The sequence below is a fragment of the Thalassophryne amazonica genome, chromosome 11 (assembly GCF_902500255.1).
Source record: "Thalassophryne amazonica chromosome 11, fThaAma1.1, whole genome shotgun sequence".
NCBI classification, from domain to species: Eukaryota; Metazoa; Chordata; class Actinopteri; order Batrachoidiformes; family Batrachoididae; genus Thalassophryne; species Thalassophryne amazonica.
The window spans coordinates 39,771,841-39,786,158 of NC_047113.1; the positions used below are offsets into that span (position 1 = coordinate 39,771,841).

The window sequence follows — 14,318 nt, forward strand, 5'->3', positions numbered from 1 at the left end:
ACTGGACTCACAACACTGACGCCCTGTACAAAAAAGGCCAGAGTTGCCTCCACCTCCTGAGGAGACTGAGATCCTTTGGAGTGAGCAGGCCTCTGCTCAAGACTTTCTATGACTCTGTTGTAGCCTCTGCTCTCCTCTATGCTGTCGTCTGGTGGGCCCCGGGCAGCACAGAGTGGGAGAGAAAGAGACTGAACAAGCTAGTCAGGAAGTCCAGCTCTGTCCTCTGGAGTCTCTGGAGGAGGTGGCTGAGAGGAGGGTGTTAGCCAAGTTCACATCCATCATGGACAACTCCTCTCACCCTCTGCACCGGACTGTAGTGGAGCTGAACAGCTCGTTCAGTGACAGACTGAGGCACCCTCAGTGCAAGAAGGAACAATACCGCAGGTCATTCATCCCTGCTGCTATCATACTGTACAATAACACTGTGAAATAACCACATGCAATGATATGTCCACAAATCACGTGCAATATTATGTCCACAAATCATGTGCAATATTAATCTGTCTACAAATCATATGCAATAACAACTTGTTTATAAATTCCAACACTAGTGTCACCTTATCACATCTAAACATTATTTCACATATTGTAAATAAGATGCTCCTATTTTTCATTCCAATCATGTATATACAGTATATGCATATATATTTATAAATATGTATGTGTGTATGTATATATATATGTGTGTGTGTATGTATGTATGTATGTATATATATATTGTAGTGTGGCTGCAACAGCAACTCTGTTCTCTTTTGTGTGTTAAATAAAAGTTCTGGAAGAGAACCATGGTCTTTGGCTGACCTCCCTGCAGCTAGGGGTATTACATTGGTGTCAGAAGCTCGGAATTTGCCCACTGCATGAGCCGCTGCTTTAAGCGGGGGGAGAAGATGTCCTCCAGCTCGAGTGCCCGGCTGCAGGTAAAGAAGGAGGCCGATGAGTGCGCAATAGACATTCCAGAAAACACCATGATTGCCTTGGAGTGCTGGAATTCACAGCGGCTGGACAGCACTGTTACCCGCTGTCGGGATGCCATGCAGCCCACTCTTGAATGCAGCGCAGGCTCAGAGACTAACAAAGATGGCGGCGCCCAGCAGCTCTTTGTCACCCGCTCCACGACACCGCTGTTCTCTGGCAGAGGGAGCTGGGAAGCTTACCGGGCACAGTTCGAACTGTTAGCAGCCACTGCAGGCTGGTCTGAGAAGATTAAAGCTGTGCAGCTGGCACTTTCATTGACAGAGGAAGCTGCAGACTGCCTCCTGCTCCTGAGCCCGGAGGAGAGAGGGGACTACTCTATGATGGTCGGAGCTCTGCAGAGACGCTTTGGACTTTTTAATCTGAAAGACTCCCTGCGGTGTGAGTTTAAACACCATGTCAGGCGGCCAGATGAGCCCCTGCGATCCCTGGCACATGAGATTGAGAGCATGGGCAGACGCGTATATGAAGGAATGCCAAGCACAATCCTGAATGAGCTAGTCTGTGACCAGTTCATCCATGCACTGACACCTGTGGAGCTGCGCTTACACGTACAGCTCGCCCACCCCGTGACACTGAGGCGCTTGAACTGGCCCTAGAGAGGGAGATCGCCACCTGTGCCATAAAGCCGCCAACACCTACACCAGTGATGGCTACCACTGTGAAAGAGCTGCCAGAACAGAGACTGGTGTGAGCAGAGGAGCTGGTACCTGCTGTGAAAAATCTGTCAGTGGGACCTAGTGTGAGCGGAGTGCAACACAACCTGCCTGCTGTCTGCTGGGGGTGTGGCCAGCCAGGACACATGCTCCGTCGCTGTCCAGAAGCTAAAGGTCAGCAGGGAAACGGGAAAGGGTCCGTGTAGCCTGGATGACACAGACCCCGTCAACCATTCACCAGGATCCGCATGCTGATGCGGTAGAGACTGTGGGCTGGACAGAGGTGGGTGACCGCTGCCATGTTCCTGTGCTGGTTGGAAATGTTTCCTGCCCAGCCCTCGTGGATACGGGATCTACTGCCACATTGATGAGACCTGATGTCGTCCCAGAAGGGACCGTTCTAGAGCCGACGTCAGTGAGGCTGCGGACAGTGACTGGTCAGACGGCTGAAATGAAGGGCAGAGGAACTTTTGTTTTCACAGTAGGGAGTTTGACAGTGACTTTTCTGGCATGGGTGGCTGAGGTGAAAGACCCATGTGTCTTGGGCCTGGACTTTCTCAGAAGCACAGGGTGTGTAGTGGACCTCGGGGCAGGTGTGCTCATCTTGCCGGGAGGGCAGACTATCCAACTGATCCCGCACTGCAATCAGGTTCTCCCGGTGGCGCCCATCTCATGCACTGCTGCACATTCAGAGCTAGCCAGTCCTCATCTGGATGAGATCCAGCCCGCCCACGCCACTCACCCCAGCTGTGCTGTCTGCAGATGTTTTAGCCCCGCTGGGTGCCCCAGTAGATCGGATGGAGGCTATCCGGGGTATCTGGCAAGGAAGCTGCGTTGGTCTGGATGAACAGCAGCAAGTGGAACTGTGGCAGGTTCTGTGGGAATTTAAGGACATTTTTGCACTCAGTGAAAATGAAGTGGGCCTCACACACCTGGCGGAGCACTACATTGACACTGGGGATGCACGGCCCATCAAAGTGCGACCCCGTCGCTTGCCTATGATTCGACAGGAGGCTGCTGATCGTGAGGTTCAAGCCATGCTGGAGGCGGGCATAATCGAGCCCTCAGACAGCCCATGGTCTTCGGCTGTGGTCATGGTCCCTAAAAAGAATAGCTCAAGGTGGAGGTTTTGCGTGGATTATAGGCCCCTAAACAAGGTGACAAAAAAAGACTGTTACCCCCTCCCCCGAGTGGATGAGACCCTGGATTTGGTGTCCGGCTCCTCATGGTTCTCATCACTGGACCTGCGCAGTGGGTATTGGCAGGTGCCCATCACCCAGGAATCCAGGCTAAAGACAGCATTCAGCACCACCAGGGGACATTGGCAGTTCAAGGTTCTCAGCTTTGGACTGTGTAATGCGCCTGGGACCTTCGAGAGGCTTATGGACAATGTTCTGGCCAAGGTTCCTCGACAGGAGTGCTTGGTGTACTTGGACGATGTCCTCGTCCATGGGAGGTCCTTCGAGGCTGCGCTGGACTCCCTGAGGCTGGTGCTGGGAAGGATTGCTGCTGCCGGATTGAAGTTGCACCCGGAAAAGTGTCACTTTATGCAGCGGGAGGTGGAGTTCCTTGGCCACAAAGTGAGCAGCGAAGGCATCAGCACGCTCCAGGTGAAAATTCAGGCTATCAGGGACTGGCCAGTCCCAGATAACCAGAAGCAGCTCAAGAGTTTTCTCGGACTGGCCTCCTACTATCGGAGGTTCGTGAAGGGTTTTTCCTGCATTGGAGCCCCTCTTTTCTGTCTCCTCCAGAACAACCAGCCTTTCATGTGGACACCAAACTGCCAAGAGGCATTTTCTACCCTTAAGCAGGCTCTCACAAATGCCCCTGTTCTCACCACACCGGACCCCACTTTGCCATTCTTGCTGGATACGGATGCCAGTGATGTGGGAATGGGAGCAGTGTTGGCGCAGGTGGGTCCTGAAGGGGAGCGGGTGGTGGCATATTTCAGCCGCGTTTTCAATAAGAGTGAGAGACGCTACTGTGTGACCAGACGTGAGCTTCTGGCTGTTATTTTGGCTGCCCGGCACTTCAAGTATTATTTATGTGGTGTGCCCTTCACAATCAGGACTGATCATGCAGCCCTTCAGTGGCTGGTATCTTTCAGGGAGCCGGAAGGCCAGGTTGCAAGATGGCTGGAGGAGCTGCAGTCTTTTCACTTCAGTGTCGTGCATCAACCAGGGGCCCAGCACGCCAATGCTGATGCCCTGTCCTGGCGTCCATGTGCAGTGGACGGCTGTAGCTACTGCAACCGCAGGGATGCCAGGGAAATGGAACTCAGGGGGGAGGGGTTGGCTGCTGAACAAACATGCTGCTCTCTAGAGGCTGTTGGGGCTGCAGATTGGGCCTCTCAGCAGGAAGACAATAAAGAGTTGAAATCTGTGCGGCAGTGGGTCCAAAGCGGAGTCAGACCGTCCTGGGAGGGGGTGATGGGCCTGTCAGGGACTGTTAAGGGCCTGTGGAGTAAGTTTAGCATGTTACACATGCTAGATGGGGTGCTCCAGCGGGCATGGAAGGAGCCTGCCACCGGGGAAGAGAGATGGCAGGTAGTGGTCCCCAAAACCCTTAGACAGACAGTGCTGAAGGCGTGCCATGGGGGTACAGGCTCAGGACATTTCGGGAGTACTAAGACCCTTCGTTGGCTGCGCCGGGGGGTCAGCATCGCCGTGATGTTGAGGATTTCTGTCAGCGCTGCGATGATTGTGCAGCCTATAAAGGACCCCTTGATCAGTCCCGGGCCCCTCTACAGCAGCAAGCAGTTGGGGAGCCCATGGAAAGGGTAGCGGTGGACATCATGGGCCCCTTTCCAGTGTCTGACCGAGGAAATAAGTATGTGCTCTGTGCGATGGACTACTTTCCAAAATGGCCAGAAGCTTATGCTCTGCTGGTTCAAGAAGCAGAAACAGTGGCAGACGCCCTGTTGGAGGGCATGTTCAGCCGGTTTGGAACACCTGACATAATCCACAGTGACCAGGGCCAGAACTTCGAGTCCAAGGTTTTCACAGCTCTGTGTGACCGGTTGAATGTGCAGAAAACACGCACCACACCATTACATCCACAGAGTGACGGGTTAGTTGAGCATTTTAACTGCACAATGCAGCAGCAGCTAGCAATCCTTACTGCCACCCACCAGCGCGACTGGGACAGACACATTCCCCTGGTCTTGATGGCCTACCGCTCTGCTGTCCAGAGCTCTACAAACTGCACCCCTGCCATGCTGATGCTGGCTAGGGAAATCCGGACCCCAGCTGAGCTGGTTTTTGGGTGGCCACCAGACACAACACGGGACCCACCAGGACCGGAGTATGCAAGGAAGCTGCAGGATCGTCTCGAGATAGCCCACTGGTTTGGGTCTATACACCCAAACGTAAGAAGGGGCGTTGTCCAAAACTGGACAGTCACTGGGATGGCCCATGCAGGGTGCTAGAGCGTGTCGGGGAGGTGGTTTATAGGGTCCAAGTGCCCCCAAAGGGCAGGAAAGTAGCCCTCCACCAGGATAGATTGGCACCCTATAGGGGAGGGGCTCTCCCTTCATTTGAACAAAGTTCTACCCCACTCCGTAGCCCAGAACGCTCAGCAGGACCAGATTCCCCAGTCTCATTTCCAGTGACATCCACTATGCCTCTGCTGCCATCTGGGAATGAGCGTGGGCCAGCCCCACGCAGGCCACAGAGACAGAGACGGAGACCTCCATGGTTTGGGGATTATTTGTTGACCCCTTGAGGGCGAGGGGCTTCATAAAGGGGGAGGGCAGTGTAATGATCATAGTTCTAATGTTCACGTTGTCACGCAAGGGTTAACTGTTCACGAGTTGGGAGGGGGAGTGAGAGAGTGGGGAAAAAAGGAAGGGGAGTGACAGGAAGCAGCTCGTTTTTGAGTGAGGAGGTGTCGTCAGCGTGAGTTGTGGCTGCAACAGCAACTCTGTTCTCTTTTGTGTGTTAAATAAAAGTTCTGGAAGAGAACCATGGTCTTTGGCTGACCTCCCTGCAGCTAGGGGTATTACAATATTATTTCTACTTCATTTTCTTATTTTATTGTATTGTTACAAGTATTATTATTATTGCTTTATCTTTGCACACACTGTTTGATGCACATTTTTTTCTACTCGCACTCATCTTGTATGTTTATTAAGAGCTGGCGTAATGTGAATTTCTCCATTGTGAGATCAATAAAGTCTTATCTTATGTTAGCAGAAGTAAATTCTATACTTTGTCCTTTCACACATAACATGAAGTTGGGCGAATGACGCCAAAAAATGCTGGGAAAAAAAACAAATTGGCGAACCTCAAAAAAATCCAGCCGCTGTCAGGAGGAACAGACGGTCAGACAGCCATGTACGGATGCCATACGATCCTGCGGCATGCTCGTGTGCACGTGCACAAACACAGTGTGACCACGTGAGAGGTGTGATACCACATTGTGCTCACACAGCAGCAGCAGCAATTAAATGTTGGACAAATGTACATAAATCAATGAAATGTGTAAGGACAAAGTAATGAGAGAGCACAGAACATTATAAGAAGAATGAATGTACTGTTTAAATGTGAGACAATGTCACTGGGAATGATGTACTTGATGCTTGATGACTTGACGGTCTGTGTTGGAAATGACGAAACAAATGGATTTCGTTTTGTCCGTTAAAAAATTAATTCCTGTTATAAAGAGCAGACAATACAAGAATTATCGTCCTTCTGTTCCTTCATTTTCATGAACCGTGGTCATGGACATAAAGAAGAAATTAATGAAATGACATGAATGAATTGATGTGCTCATATCATGAACACATCGGTCGGCCCCACGCCGTGTCATGTGGACTATAACTCACGTGGTGGACGTGACATTTGGATCGCTGGCTGCTCACATGACAGATATTTACACATAGGGCAGCCTGGCTAATGGTGTCCAGTGTGCACTGAGGCACTGCTGAATGCATTAGAAAGGTAATATGTGTTTTTATTTTTTACCATGTCAGGAAAGCATGCCAACACATGTGCATCGTGGTGGCATGTTGTGAGGTGATGTTCTTCATGGCACGATATGTGTTCTCCAGCTGTGAGTGCTTATGACACATCGGTCAGCTGCAGCGGCTCACGGGTGACACACCCACCTGTCCAGAGCAGCATCTTTTTTTTATCTCGGTCGTGGGAATGCTGCTGGCCGGTGATTCCACTTCCAGCTGGACACGCTGGATATGCCATAATGGGTGTTCCTCAGCTGTTCCAACATGGACATGACAGCCGCCCAGATGTGCACACTGTGCTGAGAGTGATGGCACTGCACTGCGCCCACCATTCAAGCCTTCCCCACCTCAGCTGCACCATGACAATGTTGGCTCATAGTGTGAGTGTGGGGGGGACGACACACTCACACGCCATTTGTGTTGCTCGGGGGACACTGCACACTCACACACTAGTTGTGTTGCTCCTGGAAAAATGGCACACTCTCAGGGCAGTTAGAAAATGTGGGGCCATTGGCACAGCCAGCTCGAAAGTGATCACCTGAACTCTACTTTTGTGCTGGTTGCGCAAATGGCCCCACATTTTCTAAATGCCCTGTGAGTGGTGTTGGATGTGGGTGGCACCTGGACTCCAGCCGAGAGTGGGTTGAATGGGCACTCATATGCCATTCAGCGTCATTCAGGCTGCTGGTGTGAAGGCTGCCTCGATCACACCATTCGTCCACGGTTCAACGTGGCTGATGATTTACTGTAGCCCCTCGGCCGTGGCACGATATGTTAGACATGCTGTGCAAATGATGCGAGCATGATCAGATGGCAGTGCAACTTCATCTTGCCTGCCGTTCAAATGGGTTTCTGGCATAAGTGACACGCGAAAGTAGATTGCATGTGCTGTGCCCGAATGGATGTGGCATTTGCTGTATGAGGCATTCGAGGTGGCTCTGATTTTTCACAAGTGGCATTTGAATACTTTGTGCGCCATTCGGCCTCAATTGTGTTATGTGTGAAGGTGCCATAAGAATTTACATTTTTTTGTGTGCATACATGTGCACAAACAAATTAGCTTCAACGTGAGTTTAAATATCAGCAGAAATCATTTAGGGCCCGATCTTACATCCAGCGAAAAGCCCAGCACAAGGGTCATTGCTCTGTGTAAATTGTTTTTGCATCGACCATCAGAATAGGTTCCTAAACTGCTTTTTGCATCAAGTAAAAAGTGAGAAACTGAAAATCGTCTACACTGTAAACCTGTGTTATTTCTACTTTGATAATGACTGTATGTGCTGAATTACTGTTACTCATATCTTTAGCTAACTTTACAACAAAGATTTGGAACCAAAGCTTCACTCTTTGCTTTTGTTGCGCAGGAAAACACAAGAGTCATTTTCTTTGGTCAGCCAAACACACACGAAGTCATAGCAACGTGTGTGTGTGTTTGTGTGTGTGTGTGTGTGTGTGAGTGTGTGAGTTGCTCTGTGTATATTTGTGAAGTCCACCAGTGGTTTGGATCTCTCCACCCATTTCACGTTCTGAAAGCCTGACAGCATTGCACTTAAATCATCCTCTGATATCATCGGCTTCATTCAGTGTTTCCAAAAAGTTAGAACAAATCAATATCACACTCCAAGGCCTCACTGCTGGCCATGCCAGTTTGGACATAAAGCTCTGAAGACAAAAGCAGTGACTTTATGGATAAGCTTTGTAGCCATTTGACACAGAATCGTGTGTTATTTTGGCATTTAACATGTTATTTTCATTTTGTGTGTAAGGCAAAAGTGAGGTTGTTAATTGTGTCAATCTCGCAGCTCCAGGAACAATAGAAACTTAATTTCATTGGGAATTTGCAAGTGCTATTGTATAGAAAATAGGTTAGAAATAGACATTTGTGTTTTACTTTACAGCAGCTGGAGAAGTCCAAGTGCACACCCATGCTTCATCTGGCTGTGGCACAGAGATGGTTACTGACGTGATGTTGGGATAGGCCAGGTGTCTGCCTGAGTGGTTCCCATCTGGGATCTAAGGTGGTTTTGTGGTGTGGAGATGCAGCAGTGAGTAGTCCCGGTGTATGTTCCCAGACCTGGCCTGAACTGTTTCCCAGTGAGAAATGACATTGGAATTTACTGTAAGGATACCAGTTGTGGATGACTAGCATGCCTTGTTTCTGTGGAAATATTGAAATTTCTTGCTTTGTGATTCAGTTTCACATGCATTGCCCGTGGGGACCCAATGGCTCTAGATTGGGTCGTGTTTATAAAATAGGTAGCTGACATTTTTCAAGTGTGGTAACAAACTCTGCAAAGTTTCTGTAATGAGATGGAATGGTGTGTGAGTACAGAAACTTTTTAGGCCCTTAGACATCAACAGTTTTTAGAAGAACTCAACCCTTTTATTTCCTGTCAATTATGTAATTTTGTAATGTTAGTTTAATGTCTTAATGTAGTTACACATTATTTAGGTTATTAACATTTACATGCTGTTATTATTTTATTATTACTTCTACTTTGTCGTTTGATTTTTAAATGGACCACAATGCAAATAAATGTTTTCACTTTCTTGTGTCATCCATGTATTTACAATTATATTATGTACTTCACTGACCTTACTAAATAAAATCATGCATGCATGCACACACTGCTTTTCATATATAGATGATTTACCACCCCTTGCTGGAATGGTGTGTGAATCCAGAATGTAATTATCAGTGTCCATTGTTCAGTGTTGTTAGCTATTATCTGTAGTTTCTCCAAAAATATCAACGTTCTATTTTGGCAGCGTTCATCCTTGAACCTAAATACCTAGGTATACCAAATGTAAACGTCAGCTCTCTCCAGTTTATCCGCACTAGAGTTCTCACTCATCGTGACGGCAACATGACACTTAACTAAACTGACTAAACCAAATGAACTACAAAAACACAATGAATCAATACCACTAATAACACTGTTAAACTAACATGAACCACAATAACATTTAAAACCCCAAACTCCCATGGTGCACTGCAGCACAAGCATTGTTCACTGTTGTTAGCTATTATTGTTAATTTCTCAAAAAGACATTAGCCCTATCAACTTTCTGTTGTCACAGTGTTCATCCTTGACCCAAAGTACTTAAACATACCGAACGGCAAATGCCAGCTCTCTCCAGTTTCTCCATGATCAAAACATACACACGTGCGCATCCATGCACACAGAGTTCACTTTGCTATTATAATATGTGTGTGTGTGTGTGTATATATAATATATAAACCCATGGCGTTCTGCATGATATTATGGAGTGGGCAAACATGGGCAATATTATGCTCATCAAAACGTCCATGTCAATAAAATATCTGATTTCATCACAAATAAAAAATAAAGTATAAACAACCCGTTTATGTTCATTTTTGCCCTGTACAAATCCTTTATGAATGTGTTTCTTGTCAGCTGATGTCTGCCGAGTTGGGTACATGCTCAAAGCTTTGAGTGGACATCAGACAGAGAACTTTCACTGTTTGTTTTGCCCTTTACTTGTTCTTAGCTTGCCAGTGGGCATCTAGTCAATGTTAAGCTGCTTTCTCATGTCAACAACAGAAAAACCATCATAGTAGAATTATATCTGCAGATTAAAATGCTAGAACGTCTTGTGTGTTAACCTTCACAAAGCTAGTCCCGGAACACTTCCTGTTTTCTTGCACAAATGTCTTTCAAAATAAGAGCACATTACAACTAAAAACTTTGATTCTGCTACAACTACTACCAGCGCACACTGATGACATAATCACAGGTAAGATGTGGAAAACACGAGAAAAACATTGTGAAAACTCGTTATTTTTTGCTTGTTTATGTGTGGGCATTTAACCAATTTTCTTCAAAAAAAGGGGTGGGCTGATGTTTGGCCCCCTGACACCCCAATGTGCAGATATGTAAATATATATTGGGTAGCTCCAAATATCACATCTTGCCAGTGTTTAACTCTCAGCCAACCCATAAATGGTTAAAGAGGTGAAATGCTGGCAAGACTGATGTGATCTGGGTGGGACTATGAAGCCTGAACACACCCCCGTCTGGAGGTTATCAAACAAGTTAAAACTAACAGGCTAACCCTGGTTCATATTTTTGTGAGCTGGGCATTGGCTTTCATGTCCAGTGGCTTGAGTGCAGGTATTAAAAAGTATGGCAGGTATATCACCCCAGTAACTGTGGAGCAACAGAGATCATACCAAGTTTCCAGTACCTGCTAATTAGTGCTAACAGTGATAATGTATGAATTAAATAATACTAAAATATCATTCGATGGAAATACTGGAGTACAGACTTCTTAAATAGTCTGTTTGTGCAATTAACCACACAGAAGCCATATTATCTTAGATATTTGTAATAAAATGCTCAGAAAGGACAAACACGACTACATCCATACCTGCCAACAACTAATAAATTTATGAGTTAAAGTATCTTAAACTGATGAATTATATAAACATTCACCCTGCTGTACGGTTGTCATGAACAGGGAAACTAGCTGTAAAATCATGACCGTTTTTCTACATGTCTGTAAATATGCTTATTTCTGCTTTAAATTCAGAAATTTTAACTTGGGCATCTATGGGGAGTGACTCACTTTTAGGTCCAGTCTCAAGTGGTCATTCACAGAACTGTAAGTTTTGGTGCTTATGCATAGGCTTCATTTTTCAGCACTGGAGGATGTTGCTTGCTTTTAACCCGAGGTCAAAATATGGCCATTGGATATTATGAAGGCCTTGTGTCCATCTGTCTATGCTCAGCATAAGTCCAGTCTTATTTCTGCCAGGGTCTTCAAATTAACAAGGAACATTTTTGGGACACAGACCTTGGACAAGTTCAAAGATGGTTAACCTTGACCTCTTTTCAGAGGTCAAAAGGTCACATTCTGTTTCCTGTTTTTATGCTCATAAGGTCAATGGTATTTTAGCATTGTGTTATATTTAAGCTTTTATCAGCAAGATAAAAACTTGCATGCCATTGTGCATTGCTGCAAAATTTACATTAATTTATTAAAGCAAAACCTACTCATTGAGGGAATTCTAGTTTGTTGTCTGCACCATGTGATGTAGTTTATTTAAGTCATTTTGTGGAACTCGCTGTTGCACAATGTGCAGACTTTTTCCTGCGGCGTTGCAGTGAGGGACACGTATCAGTTCATATGCGTGTCATTTCCATCTATATATAACTCTACGGTAGTGCATGTACAGTATCTTCTGATGGTTTTGTCAGGTGGATACCCGTCCACAAACACATTCCACAGATTCAGACACATTTTCCAGACAAGGTGGAGAGTAGTGATGTTAAAATCACAGCCGTGTTTAGGATTTTGCCAAGTGGTCACCGCGTTATGAAACTTCACATCTCCGACCTGAGGGTCTGGAAATGCCCACACGGACACATGGATTTTTCATCGTCCTCACAAAGGCTGCCTATTGTCTGCGTCTCAATCAGAGACTGTGACTCTGCTGTGCGGATGCACCTGGCCCATAAGGTTTCACTCACGCACTATGCCTCACAATATTAAAAGACTGACAAAAAGTTAAAGAAAGCGATGCTGTCCTCTTTTTGCAGACCTTTCTGCCGTGTCATATTAGGTGCGACTGTCTGGACAAATGGATTAAGGACGCCAGCCAGGAGGATTTTAAAACAACATGGCCCATACGGGATGATAATATGTCTCTTTTGGAAATAAATGCATAAATGTATGAGGTTTCCCTACATTGGGTTGATAGGTTGAGGTGCATAAGAGGTTCTGGGGTTGACTATGACCTGCGTGTCGGCAGTCCTGGGGCACGGATTCACCGTTGACGGGCCTAACAGATGTGATCTTGTCTGTTCCTTGTCCAGGGTTGCCATGGCAGATGTTCAGTTTTTCTCTGTTGAAGGTTCAACTCAGGGAGTGCAGGTTCAGCCCTCGCGTGAGCCCTCTGCTGTGTTTACCCTTCATGCTGTCAGCAAAGCGCGATCCTGGCTAAAAACAGCCAACAGCTGATGATGTCCAGGACTGATAGAGGTATCTGTTTTCATTAAGAAAGACTCTATTAGCCAATGGTGTGAATTTAAAGTTTGCTCTTCGAAGCCAAGCCTCAGATAAATGGTTATCTATAGTCCTTTAATTGGAACCATGTTGACTCTTATTCTCTCGCTCTCTCTGTCTGTGTAGTGATTTCATGACTTTTGTCCGTTGCCGTCACAAGAACCAGATGTGAGCGAGATTCCTGCTGGTTTCTGTTTTTGATCGAGAGCCTCGTAGCCAGTTGGACTGATGACATTTTGTTTGCCTGTGAACATGTTCTTCATTGGATTTATGGAGTGACTCTCGTTTTCAGAAACACCTGCTGCGCTGAGGCAAACGTCAAATCAAAGTCGATACTCTCACATGTCACACAACAACGCAGAAGGTCAAGCTGGAAAAAACATATAATGGAAGACGTGCAAAATAAAAAAAATTCCATCATTTGTGAAATGTTAATGCTCATAAAATAGAAAAACCTGCACCAGATTTAACACGACACGTGAAGGAAGAGCTGGCCTGAGATTATGTCTTTGGCAGTGGTAGTTAACCTAAATGTTAGCTTCGCTGCTAATCAACTGAAAAGTTAACTCAGATAATGCTAAACCAATAAACCACTAAAATATTTAGCTGAAATATTTAGCTTCATATTTGTGATAGACACCGTCTTACATATTTATGTTTTTTTTTTTTTTACTGACCAACAAACCTTGTCTGTATGATTATATTTAAAAATCCTATTTATTAAGTTTACTCACTTATTTTGATAGTGATTTTTTTTTTTTTGATCAACTTAATAATAATTTTCCATCACCGATACTACGTTTGTAACATTCTCAATTGTATGTGGTGATGCAGTGGTGGGCACAGCTAACCTAAAAGTTAGCTTAGATAACTGCTAATCCGCTCACTGAAAAGTTAACTGTGATAATGCTAAACTGCTAAATCACTGGCTTAGTCTCAGATCCAGCAGGAGCAAACGTACAATTTTAGCTATTATTAACAAACATTTTTGACCATTTAAAAATTATTTAAAACATTATTAGCTTCCTTAAAGTTAGTGGAACTAAATTTATTGGAAGCTAATTGGTCCACTTATGGTTTTTAGTGTTAGCTGACAGGCTAATTTGCTAGCTTTGCTAATTAGCTATTAGCCAATTAGTTGAGCTGTGCCCACTGCTGATCGTAGGTGTTCTCTCAAATAATTACACGGTCTTCACTGGAATACTCTGTGATGAAACATATTACTTTTGCTTTATTATGGCGCCGTTATTCCAACATTTGTGCTTTTTCACCACACGTTTCAACACTGTGGCACAAGGGTTAAATCTGCAAAAGCTAACATTGCAGTTGAAGCTGCACAGCAATAAGATTATTTGCCCTCAGTGTGAGAACAGCAACTCCAACGATGTAATTACCGTTAAGTGAATAACCCAGAAAAAAGCACCGCCTTGTAATCAATTACGTTTGAACTTTTCATGTCAGAAAGCAATTAGTGTTGGATGTAAGTGTTTTCTTCAATTTGTCTTTAACCTGTGGTTAACCTGCTAACTCGTGGATTGGCTCTAGAGAGTCCATTTCTCTCGTCTTTCCCCGGCTTTGGAGGCCCTGTCACTTCCCATTAGCACTAATCGTCAGCTGCACCCCGGCTCGCTCTGTCTGGTAATCAGCTACAGAGTCTGAAACACCTGCTCATGCTAGGCGGTTTCCATGGAATAATGCAG

The 14,318-nt window shown here is 45.7% G+C and overlaps 1 protein-coding gene across 1 annotated transcript; it reads left to right on the forward strand.

Moving 5' to 3' along the window:
• Nucleotides 1-2,341: 2,341 nt before the first annotated feature.
• Nucleotides 2,342-4,411, forward strand: LOC117519662 (retrovirus-related Pol polyprotein from transposon 17.6). The gene has a single exon (XM_034180933.1). The coding sequence runs from the start codon at nucleotides 2,342-2,344 to the stop codon at nucleotides 4,409-4,411; it is 2,070 nt and encodes a 689-aa protein (XP_034036824.1).
• The last annotated feature ends 9,907 nt before the right edge of the window (nucleotides 4,412-14,318 follow it).

Bases quoted from the DNA above. Each gene is read 5' to 3' on its own strand.
- LOC117519662 (XM_034180933.1), top strand. From the start codon at position 2,342: ATGAGATCCAGCCCGCCCACGCCACTCACCCCAGCTGTGCTGTCTGCA.